Raw genomic sequence first — 11,883 nt, forward strand, 5'->3', positions numbered from 1 at the left:
CCCTTTCTCAATTTAACCCCCCCCCCCACACACACACACACACATACACACATACACATACACCTCCCCTCCTCTCTGGGCTTGCGTGTCCTGATGACTATCAACAATGTATTATTACTTCAAACCGTGGCAGATTAGCCCCCCCACCCTCTCGCCCAATCCCTTCCTCGTCACCCCCCACAATCTTTTTCGTCCTTATATCCAGCTGCCCCCCCCCCCCCCCTCCCATCACTCCCACAGAGCGCCGCTTGCCGTAAAGCCATTCTGGCCTCTTCTTATCTCCTGACTCAGGCCGTCACTCGGCTGACCCGTGAACTCCGCATCCTGAGTGAGGGCGGGGGGGTGGGGGGGGGCAGATGAGGAGAAGCCTGGAAGAGAGGATGGGGGGTAGGGTTGAAGGAGGATGGCGAGCAGAGGAGAAGGTTGAGGGGCTCCAAACGATGGCGAGAATGCGGGAGGGGGCAGGGGGGATGTGTGATGAGGAGAAAAGGGAGGACTGGGTGGGCGTGGAGCTGATGAGAAGGGGGGGGGGGGCAATCAGTAGGTGTTTGGGCGAGAGGGAAAACCAAGATGGCCGCCAAGTCGCTGCACAAACTCAAATGTGAAGGAACAACAAATATTGTATCCACGCCCGTCCTTTCCCGGGCGGCCTCCGACGGGTTGACGGGCCTGCCGAGCGCCTGCTTGGCATTGAGGCTCCCCCAGCGGCCGCCTTATCGCGCCACGGCTGCCAGCGGCCGCCTGTTGCCAAAAGCACCGCGTCGTTTGGCCGGCAAGAGTCGACTTGCTTTGCATTAGTCATTGGCGTGGGGGCCTCGCGGGGTCTCGCGGGGGCCGCCTTATCTGTCGCCACTGCACGCGAAGGAGCGAGGCGTTCACGCCCCCCCCCCCCCCCCCCCCCCGCCATCGCACCCTCATTCATATTTCCCTGTGTTGCGTTCGCCGCCTTCTCGCTCCCGAGACCCGTTGTGGCGGGGGGGGGGGGGGGGGTACTGCAGTCACCAGAGAGACAATGCAAACATGGCGACATCAATAGCGGGCACCAAGAGGGCAGCTGTTGCAGATGACAGCGATGGCTTGGCAGTTGAAATGCAACCTGTCTCTCTCGCCTCCTCCTCGCACTCCACGTCAGGTCCCTTTGGACTTTTGCACCAAATATGAAGACAAAAAATACCACTTGAATTTCACAATAACACGAGTCGTTTGCTCACTTCAAGGCAACTTTCTTGGTCCAAGAATGTTCTTTTTCAAAGAGGATGCACACTTACAGCTTTTTTTTTCTTGCCCGGTAAAAAAATAAAACTTTTCCTCTGAATACATCAGGGATGAGAATGACAAATCAAAAAAAAGGCTGGGAAAAAAGGAAAAAAGGCAGTGTGGGGGGCACACACATATACTGTTATACTATATATATATATATATATGTGTGTGTGTGATTCCAACAAAGTGTCAGAATATATTATTTAAATTTTAAGATAATTCTCACCGTTAATATGAATGGTTTTCTGTTCCTTGGTAAAAATCCAGCCAAAGTATCGGAATTAAAGTCAATTTGCCGTGTACATACATAAGGTTACTGCTAGCTTGCCTGCACACTGCACATGAGCTTGCACGCTTGCTTTCTGCTGCCTCTCACACTCGTATATTGATGCTAACGTTAGCATGGGGCTTGTCATAGTGCCACTCACGTTCGACTGCTTCATCGATGCTATTGTTTCATTGCAAATTAGAATCTATCAAATTAGAACCTCTTCTCTCCACAAAGGCGAATCCTTCACTTCATTCAACCTGATTTTTTTTTAAACTTGTTCGCTTATTCAAAAGCGGGCGTTTACCAGTTTCGAAAATAAAGGGCACCTAAATCAAGATCACCCAATCAAAATGGGGCTTTCCGCCAAACGGCGTCAGTATCATCCAATCAAAATGGGGCTTTCCGCCAACACAAACCGAAACAGGAAATGAAGAGCGAAAAGGCAACAATGCACATTTAGTCTTATCTGGTCATTTTGGTCTGAAAAAGTCAGAAATTCGCAGATCGGCGGAAAATTCTCATCCCTGTTCTTGTTTTGTTTTCACAATGGCAACTTGTACTGTCGTCCAATGTGACTTCAGGTACGTTTTGTGCCGAGGTGTCAACCAGCCGCCGCCGTGAGAGGGGAGATCCGCCCGCCCGCCCGCCCGCATGTTGTCATTGTTCACGCCGCAGATGCGGCTGCGGCGTGAACAATGACAACATGCTGAAACGTGTCAACGTCACGAGACAAAAAAACACCAGGACAGCAAAAAGTAGGATGAGCATCAAGATTTCTTCTTGACAATTTAGATTATTTTTCAGGACCGAAAGAAGCAAATTCCAATTGAACAGGGCAGCCACGAGAATGAGAAAAACGTCTGAAAAAAAAGGCAGGGGGTGCACAGACACAAATACTCTTTTATATATAAATATATAACTATCGGAATAAAAGTCAACTTTCCGGGTACATCGTAAGGTTACTGCTCGCTGGCCTGCACACTGCTCATTAGCTTGCACGCTTGCTTACTGCTGCCTCTCACAGTATTATATTGATGCTAACGTTAGCATGGGGCTTGTCATAGTGCCTCTGACATTTGGCTGTTTCATCGATGCTATTGTTTCATTGCAAATTACAATCTATGGATGAGAAGGTTTCTTCAGCCGTCATCGGTACAAATGTGAAGGTTTGGGACGTTTCGCCTCCTATCCAAGAGGCTTCGTCAGCGAACTAAAGTCTGACTGGTCGTATCGGCCCTATTTATTGCAGAGGACCACTCCCTGTGGCCCCACTGATTGTTCCTACATTCCTGACTAACGACTGGCCTATTGCCCCCACTCCCACCGGTATCACCTCATCAGCATTACCAATGTTGCTTAAGCGGGCTATTGTATGAGCCAAATTAGAATCTATCACATTAGAACCTGTTCTCTCCACAAACCTGATTTTTTCTAACACGTCCTCTTATTCAAAAGAGGGCGTTTGTTTACCTGTTTTGACATCAGAATCAAAAGTTGGAAATCGCCAGATCGGCGGAAAATTCTCATCCCTGACATGGTGAGCACTGATTGGATCTACCCCCCCCCCCCCCCCCCCCAAAAAAAAAATGCAATTGGTCGCAGTTATGAAAATATGGAGTCTTACCAGCCGACGGGGAAGAAGGTTGCCGAGCGAGCGCTGGCCGGCATTGCTGTTCCCTTGGGCCCAAATGAAGGTCGTGCGTAGCTGCCGCTGGCTTGCATTCAAACGGCTCGTCCGCTTTCAAAGCTGAAAAAAAAAAATCCTCATTTAGCAAGAAAATACAAGCAAAACAAAAGCAAGAAAAGCAAATGACACAAGCTACACTTTATTTTGGGGAAAATTAGATGGTGAAATTGCTTTTTTATCTTATCCTTCACAAATACGCACAAATATTTGTGTGCGTGTTTATATATAAAGAGTAAGAAAAGTCTTGATTTGTCTCCCAACAAATTCTCTATTGACAGCAGCAAAGTGATGCCAGGAAGAAAGTGGAAGAGCAAAAAGTATTGGAGGGGTCAGCAAAAGGGGACCCGGCGCCCGCTCCATTGGATTGCGGTCCCAATCCCAAACCTTCCAAAAAGGGCCTTTTCAACAAAGCTTGTCCAGGCAGGCAGATGGCCGCCCACCCGCAGCTTGCCGTTTCTTCGCATTTTCCCATTAAAGGGGTTTTGCCCAGGTGCCCGCCCGCCGGCGACCCGGAGTGGGGTCTAATCGGGGGGGTGCGGGGGGGCGGGGGGTGCTGTGAAAAGTGCCTCAGGACAAAGTTTTAGCATTTGACACGTGTGGCGTTGCAAAAAGTGGCACAAGGAAAAAAGGTCCGCTAGCCTAATGCTAATAATAATAATAATAATAATACATTTAATTTCAAGCGCCTTTCAAAACACCCAAGGACACTTTACAATAAAAACAATAAAACAAAGCACATAACAATAAAACCATAAGTAAAATGATAAATAATAAAATAGCAGATAGAACTAGACGTTGAAAGCAATTTTAAATAGGTGGCTTTTGAGGTGAGCCTTGAAAATAGGGAGGGAGTCAATATTACGGAAGTGAATTCCAGAGTTTGGGAGCAGAACGGCTGAAAGCTCTGCATCCCATCGTGGTGAGACGGGCAGAGGGCACATAGAGGTGGAGGGAGGATGAGGATCTGAGGGACCGAGAGGGAACAGAGATTTGAAGCAGGTCAGAAAGATAGGCAGGGGCAAGGTTATGGATGGCTTTGAAAGTAAACAGAAGTATTTTGAATTCCATTCGATGTTTAACGGGGAGCCAGTGGAGTTGCTGGAGGACAGGGGTGATGTGGTGAAAGGAAGGGAGGGGGTTCTAGTGATGATCCGGGCTGAAGAATTTTGGACCAGTTGGAGTTTATGGAGAATGAATGAATGATTGGCTAGTTAAAAAAAAGTCAGCTAGCCTAATGCTAGTGAATGAATCCTATGCTAGTTAAAAAAAGTCCGCTAGTTTAATGCTAATGAATGAATGCTAGGGTAGTTTAAAAAGTCTGCTAGCCTAATGCTAACAAATCAATGCTAGGCTAGTTCAAAAGTCCACTAGCCTAGTACTATTTGTTTTATTATTCTATTTGAGTTACTTCCGGATTGAGTGATCGCTGGCACGTGCGGCTGCCGCTGCTCACCCGCACTTAAAAAAAAGGTTCTTATCCTGTGACTGTAAAGTGACCTTGAGAGTTTTGAAAGGCGCTTAAAAATGAAATGTATCATTGTTATTATTATAAAAGTGATGACTGAAGCTAATAATCACTCAACCCGGAAGTAACTCAAATAGATAGAAAGCTAGCTAGCTAGCTAAGAGTTAGCTAATAATCACACAACTCAAAGTAACTTAAACAAAGGTGAAAAGGAGGTGTGTGTGCGCGTGTGTTGTTGTGCATTCACCGTCGGCGACATGTTCTCCAACAGAAAGTTGAGCGAGTGCAGAAGCATTTGAAGGATGGCGTTGGCGCACGTGATCAAGGTAGGCCGACCGTTCGGGCGATTATGGCGGGACGTGATGGCGAGCGCCATCAGCGCAAGGCTTGTCGCCGTCGGCGTGCTCATTCAGTCTCGACGCATTTGGCCCAAAATGGCCGTTCCTCTTTTCGATCTTACATTATGATGACATTTTTATTTCAAGCTTCTTGTTTATTTTGCTGTCCACTCCCCCCTACACACACACACACACACACACACACACACACACACACACACACACACACACACACACACATACACACACACACACACGCACACACACACGCACACTCCTAATGGTCTGTCCAAACAAGTAGACTTGCCCCACGCCAGGGCACCGCATGCTCTGGCTTGGCACTAGGACCCCCCCCCCCCCCCACACACATACCTGACAATTAAAGGGCAGCTTGGAGGTTGGGCGTGAGAGGGCGTCGGCGCCTTGTCTGCACGCTTCCTCGCCCCCGGCGGCGCGCCCGATTCAAGGCCAGAAGGTGTGAGACGCCCGGGGGCGGAGCCCTGCTGGGGAGCGACAAGAGAAAGCAGAAATAATGACACCCCTCCACCTTTCCCCCCCAAACGCGGTCTTGTTGACGTTTTGTTTTGCTGCCGTTGAAGAACCCGTAGAGCGTTTGGCGAGTGCGACCTTGTGGAGGCGCCGACGCCATTTTTCACAGCCGGCGTGCTGTTCTGCCACTATTTGAGGAATCGAACCGGGAACCAAAGGCCCAAACGCAGCAGAGCCTTTTCAGAAGGGAAGAAAAAAAGCGTCGGTCCCGTCGCCAAGGAGGAGGAGGAAAGCCAAAACTGCCGCGTCTGCCCCCTCCGCGACCCCCCCAAGAAGAAGGGACGAGTCCTGCGCTTCTCCAGAAGCGGCTTTTCAGCGATTGCTTTTCAAGGTTTCTCCTTGCAGGCTTTGTGCTCTTATTTTTGTTTCTTTCAAAGGAAACGGACGCTCAGATTCCACACACACAATGGGTATTGATCCCTTTTAACAGAGTGCTGTGAGGTCCATTAACCTGCGTTGATGACAAAGCACAAAGTGTGCCTACGGGGGGACGGCCTCATTTGCAGCAGCAGACATGGCGAGTCATCGCGGGTGACGTTTGCAAAGGACATTTGCTACTCTTCCGTGGCCAGGGACGGACGGCCAGGCCACGGTTGATGCCGCCGGGCCCCGTTTGCGTCACTCGGAAGGCCTTCGGCGCAGCCCATCTCCCGTAACCAAGGCGACAACCCCCCCCCTGCCCCCAACCCTGGAAACAAACGGAGGGGAGAAAGTAGAAAATCAACATTGTATACGCTTGACGTCTTAGCTCGTCTTACCTTCGTTTCTGTTGTGGTTGTTGCCATGACAACCAGGCTCCGTCAGTCGCTCTGTTCCCGCCGGGCGGCTCGTCTGAAAAGGAGACAACCGGACGGGCAAATGAGACCTCGCCGGTCCCGATGTCACTGCGGGAGTCGGGGGTGCTGCGGAACGTCCCTCGACGCCCGTTGGTCCACTCCGATATTTTGGGAGCGCCAAGAAAACATAAAGTCGCGCTGGAAAAGAACTTTGTCCTTTTCAGGGATTGGATTGGATTTTCCTTTATTAGTCTTGCAGTGGAGAAATTGACATTTCACAGATGAGAAAAGTCTGAAAAAAATGGGGGCACACACACACACACACACACACACACACACACACACACACACACACACACACACACACACACACACACACACACACACACACACACACATATATATATATATATGGAGAAATGTACATTTCACAGCAGCAAAATTATGAAAGGAGTGAAAGTAGAAAAGCAAAAGACAGGAGCTGCTGTAAAGGCAGCCACTCTCGCGGTGCCGTCTTGAAGTGAAAAGAACAACAACAAAAAAAAGGGGGGGGGGGGCGTTTACCTGTTTCGACATCACATGACGGACGCCGCCAATGAAGACGTGTCCAGCGTCCAACAACATTCAATGGCCAAAGTGGCACTTCAGGTCACTTGGATCGAACTCATTTCACTTTGCTATCTGTCACATCGTGCTATCCACAATTAACAATACCAGATGGGGTTTTGTGGTGGTGGTGGTGGGGGGGGGGGCATATTCCTGCATCTCCCTCTTCCAGTGGTTCCCATCATTCTTCTTTTACTGTGTCTCATTTCAGGGCTGAAGTGGGGCTTGGCTCTGTTCGAGTGTCGCCACGGTTGAGACAGGGCCTTCCATTCATTCCCCGTTTGTGGATGCGTGTGTGTCCGAGCCTGCAATTCACCAATTTCACCGCTAATTATCCCACAAAGACGAGTGGCGGGGTGGCGTGGACGAGAGGGGTGGGATATGCGGGAGGTCCGGGCCTAGGGGGGGGGTCTGCGGGTGTGGAAGAAGGGGGCGGGGGTTGCTGAGGGTGGCACAGCTGAGACACATGGCGCGGGACCAAACAGACGCTTTGGTGCATTGGTGTGGAAAGCGTATGTCAGCGCGTAGCGCGCGTCGGCTCTCACTTGGTGAAGGCCGACGTGGCCAGTCCGGTCCCGGCGTGTTCAGCGGCGCCGTTGCCGCTCTGCCCAACGGCACCTCCGAGCGTGGGCCCGCTGCCAATATTTGGACTTCTGGCGGCGATGGCAGCAAGGCGAGCGGGCTGGCATGCATCCCGTCACCAAGCGCCCCCCCCCCCGCCTCACTCGGCGCGTCACTTGTGCCGCTTTTGTTTGTCCTTTGGTGAGCATTTCCTTCTTCGGGCCCACCTCTGCGGACCCCCGTCGCCTATTTTGCAGTCACTGAATTACAAGTTGCCACCGTGGTGTCTCCGTCCGTCTCAATTTGTCCAGCAGATGGCGCTACTTTCCCGCTCCAGTGATACTTTGGCTTACAAACTGAATGTGTTCCCAGACAGTGTGTAAGGCAAAAAGTGTGTATCCCAAACATTAATAAATGTGCTATGGTATTGTAATTAAAGAAATAAACTGCACTATATAATAAAGTAATTTTATTTACCTTTGTGTTGGCCCTTGATGGAATGGAGTGGTCAACTTGAGGAATGATTCCTTGTAAGCTTTGGCAGCTTTATCGTCAGAACTGGCTGCCTCACCATGACGAATGACACTATGAATCCCTGTACGACGCTTAAAGTTCTCGAACCATCTGTAGCTAGCCTTAAAATCATCAATGGATGACGAACTTCCAGTTCGTGTCTTGACGATATCCGAGTGAAGTTGCCGTGCTTTCTCTGCAATAATTTTACCTTGTTCCTCATCAATTGTGTTCTGTTTAGCTGGGTTGATGGCTTTTTGCATCAAGCGTACAGATGGTTTGTGCGGGTTATTTGTGGAGCCTGATTGATGGGATATTTTAACCTTGCAGTCTACACTCTGCCTTTGAACTATCAAAAAAGTTGAAACGAGTCCAAATTTCACTGTTTTCACTCTCTCTCTCTCCTGCCTATCCATTATTATTTGTAGTTCTGTGTTTCTGTAACCCCGCCTCACTGCTGTGTTCTTGACCAATCACGTGCGGCTTTAATGAAGACTGGGGGCAGGGAATAGAGGACAAAAAATAGTCGGCTGCCATTCCCTTGTTAGGAGAACGTTTGTGAACGACACATAACTCAATGCGGCGCTCCGCGTGTATCCCAAAAAATAGTTTGTATGCCAAGATTAAATTCTCGTGAATTTAACATTCGTAAACCAAAAAGTTCGTTAGACAAGGCGTTCGTAAACTGAGGTATCACTGCATTGGAAGAATGCAGCAAAGGTTTTGGAACGACATCCGCGCGGTCCGTTTTCGGAGAGAACGCTTCTCTTTGTTGGGATACGCAAACATCGGGCCAAGCGCAAAAATGGCGCGACGCCAAATAAAAACGAAATTTCGGGTAACAATTTTATGTGTTCATCGTCGTCAACATGGCCGCTGTCTGCCGAGGTCAACGGCAGACCAAAAAGGAGCCGCTTCAATTCGGATATGGCACCAAATAAATGAGAAGAAAAAAGGCGTCAAAAAGTCAAATGCATATGGATGCCCTCAATAAAAACAAACCCCCAAAAACAAATGCAAAAATTGGCCAAATGGAGCTTGAGAGACTTTGCCAAACTGTGCCTGGATACATTTCTTGTGCAAAAGCACCCAGAAGAATGCTTTCTCTCCCTCTTGCACTCTTTTTTGGGGGTGGGGGTGGGGCTAAAGGCCCATCTTTTTTATGATGTTCTCATTTGAATTATTTACTGGGCATGATAAGAGCGCAACCGGGTAAACTAACGACGGCGCTTGCTAATGTTCCGCCGAAGCCCATTTAGCAGGCGGCGGCGGCAAAAGGCGGCGGGGGGGAAGGCACGCACCTGACTGATGGCCGCCGTCGCCCCGCCGCTGATGGATGAACGTTGCGGACGGGTTTGGGCCGTATTGATCGCGGCTGTCGTGGCTGCTCGCGTCAGTGGTTTGCAGAAGAGGGGCAGGGGGGGCTGGTGGCAGGTGTTGATGAAAGGCTGCATGATGGGATGTTTGCACACTTTTCATGGTTTTTTTCCCTTGAAGCGAGCTCAACGTCATCACGTGAGAGGCCGCGCCGTCGCTAGCACGGCGGGACGTTTCTGGCGCCGTCCGTCCGTGTGGAGCGCACAACCCGCGCGGCTCGGGCCGAGTGCCGGCGACCAATTGGGATTCTTCCCAAAAAAAGATGCTACGCCTATCGCCTCCACGCAAACATCGGAAGGCAAAGTCAGCCCGCGCATTCCACGCAGAAGCTATCGGGCGAGCGGCCCACATTGCCGGCAACTTTCGAGCAACTCGGAAATGGCGGATTGAGTGGCATGCACCTTCCGCCGGCACGGACGCCAAAAGTCAACAATCCCAGCGCTAAAAGGCAATCTCAAGCAGCGCCGAAAGAAAGGCGTGAACACCTTTGCTACGTGTCTACACCTCAATTCTTGAATTGATGATTCCAACCCAGAACGGGGGCAAACTCGAGCCCCCAGTCGGGGGGGTGTGGGGGGGGGGAGGTATCTCATTCACGCAAACCCACCGCGGCGTTGACACCAACAAACGGACGATGGCATCAAAGCAAAACTTGAGAAACGAGGGTTTAGACCAGACATGGGCTAACTATGGCCCGCGGGCCACATACGGCTTTTCCAAATTATAGTAAATACAGTGTCTGAAACTCATGACAAAAAGTGAGCGGACACCAGGGCAGACAACTCTGGAAAGTTGCCTGCCTGCCCCATTTTTCACAACGTGAGACAAAATAAGACGACTAATCCAAAAACCAAAAACAAAAAAAAAGGAACTTTGTTGCAAAGTATAAAGGATTGTTTTTATTAAGGATGTAGCTACCACGAATGCTCCCTTGCTTAATTTATGGTAAACATCCCTTGCTGATGGTTTTGCTCCAGTTTGTCCATACACTGTTGGTCATTTTGCACAATGCAATATTTGCGTTACGCCGTCTGCTACAACCCACGCAAACTCCTCTTTCCACGATGCTTTTAAGGTACGTTCAATTTCTAAGCACCTTTCAAAACTCGCAAGGACACTTGACAGTCACGGGATAATGTACGTTTATCTTTTGTAGCGTCATAAATTGTGTTCGCTTCTTTTGAATCTTGGGGCTGAGGTTCTATGCATCTACATTGGAAAATGATATGCAAATGCACGACCTTACAACACTCGGGAAAGTACGGAAGCACAAAGCAGGCTTCTGATTGGCTGCCGTGACGAGTATGCAAATTGCCAAACGAACCAAAATTTCCAAACCGAACGAACATTTCGAAATCGGAATGATTTCAAATCAAACGTTTGCTTTATTGAATAAAGAAAACCTTTGATTTGAAAAAAAAAGTCCTTTTTTTTCTTGAAGAAGTTGTCGGCCACCCATTTAATAATAATAATAATAACAATACATGACATTTTAAGCGCCTTTCAAATCTCTCAAGGACACTTTATAGTCACAGACAAGCATAGGTACTTGTTGGGTGTCACATCTCGTCGCCGTCCTGGGCGCGCCCCGCCCCTCCCGTCACCTCCTCCGCTGCTCCCTTGAGACGGCCCCTCCCGTCATCTCTCACCTGGGCTCCCACAGCTGATTGTCATTCACTGATTGGGCCTTCTGACTATAAATGCCGATCGCACATTACCGTCTCCGTCAGAGAATTCCGGAAGCTACCCTCGCGACTACCTTGCCGTCAGGTCTGCCTCTATTAGTCTCCGTCACGTACCTTTCCGTCCTTTCTTTTCCCGCGGTGGCCCGCCCGAGGCCATCTGCCTCAAGGGCGTGCCGCAGTGCGACCACGACCCGCAGGAGGTGTTCAGCAAGGACAGCGCCCAATCCCTGCCGCCCCACCGACCGTATGACTGTGCCATCGAACCGCAGCCAGGGGCTCCACTACCGGACTCCAAAACTTTTTCATATCTCCCAACCGGAACGAGAAGCCCTGAGCACTTATATAGACTCCTCCCTGGCGGTGGAACTCATTCGTCCGTCACGTTCTCCGCTGGGCGCAGGGTTCTTCTTTATTGATAAGAAGGACGGATCCCTGCGTCCGTGTGTCGATTACCGGGGTCTGAACGACATCACCATTTGTAACAAGTACCCTCTCCCCCTCATGGACTCAGCCTTTGCGCCCCTTCAATCAGCTACATTTTTTTCTAAATTGGACCTCCGTAGCGCATACCACCTGGTCCGCATCCGTGAGGGGGATGAATGGGGCGCCCTGCGGATCGCCTGTTCGTCCCCCCGCCCCTACGCACTGAGATGATCATCTGGGAGCACACCTCCAAAATAGCCTGTCACCCGGGGGTCAACAGGAAGATCCAACTCATCGCCCAACGGTTCTGGTGGCCGGGGTTCAGGAGGGACATCACCCTCTTCGTGAAGGCCTGCCCGGCCTGCACCCGTG

At 50.0% G+C, this 11,883-nt stretch overlaps 1 protein-coding gene across 6 annotated transcripts in view; it reads right to left on the reverse strand.

The window, feature by feature from the left end:
- The window catches only part of lhx5 (LIM homeobox 5), a 38,877-nt gene extending 32,224 nt beyond the window's left edge, over positions 1 to 6,653 (reverse strand). For 2 of the 6 annotated variants that reach the window (XM_089020716.1, XM_089020715.1), the window contains exons 1-3: positions 6,329 to 6,653; positions 5,394 to 6,258; positions 3,156 to 3,278 (exon numbers count right to left, since the gene is read on the reverse strand). In XM_089020716.1, coding sequence (XP_088876842.1) covers positions 3,156 to 3,253 — 98 coding nt within the window. In that variant the 5' untranslated portion in view covers positions 3,254 to 3,278; positions 5,394 to 6,258; positions 6,329 to 6,653. The remainder of the gene's footprint in view (positions 1 to 3,155; positions 3,279 to 5,393; positions 6,259 to 6,328) is intronic. The other 4 variants (XM_089020713.1, XM_089020712.1, XM_089020711.1 and 1 more) reach the window with 4 other exon arrangements.
- Between the last annotated feature and the right edge of the window lie 5,230 nt (positions 6,654 to 11,883).

The sequence above is a fragment of the Hippocampus bargibanti genome, linkage group LG18 (assembly GCF_051943395.1).
Source record: "Hippocampus bargibanti isolate YZ-2025 linkage group LG18, ASM5194339v1, whole genome shotgun sequence".
In the NCBI taxonomy this organism is placed as follows: Eukaryota; Metazoa; Chordata; class Actinopteri; order Syngnathiformes; family Syngnathidae; genus Hippocampus; species Hippocampus bargibanti.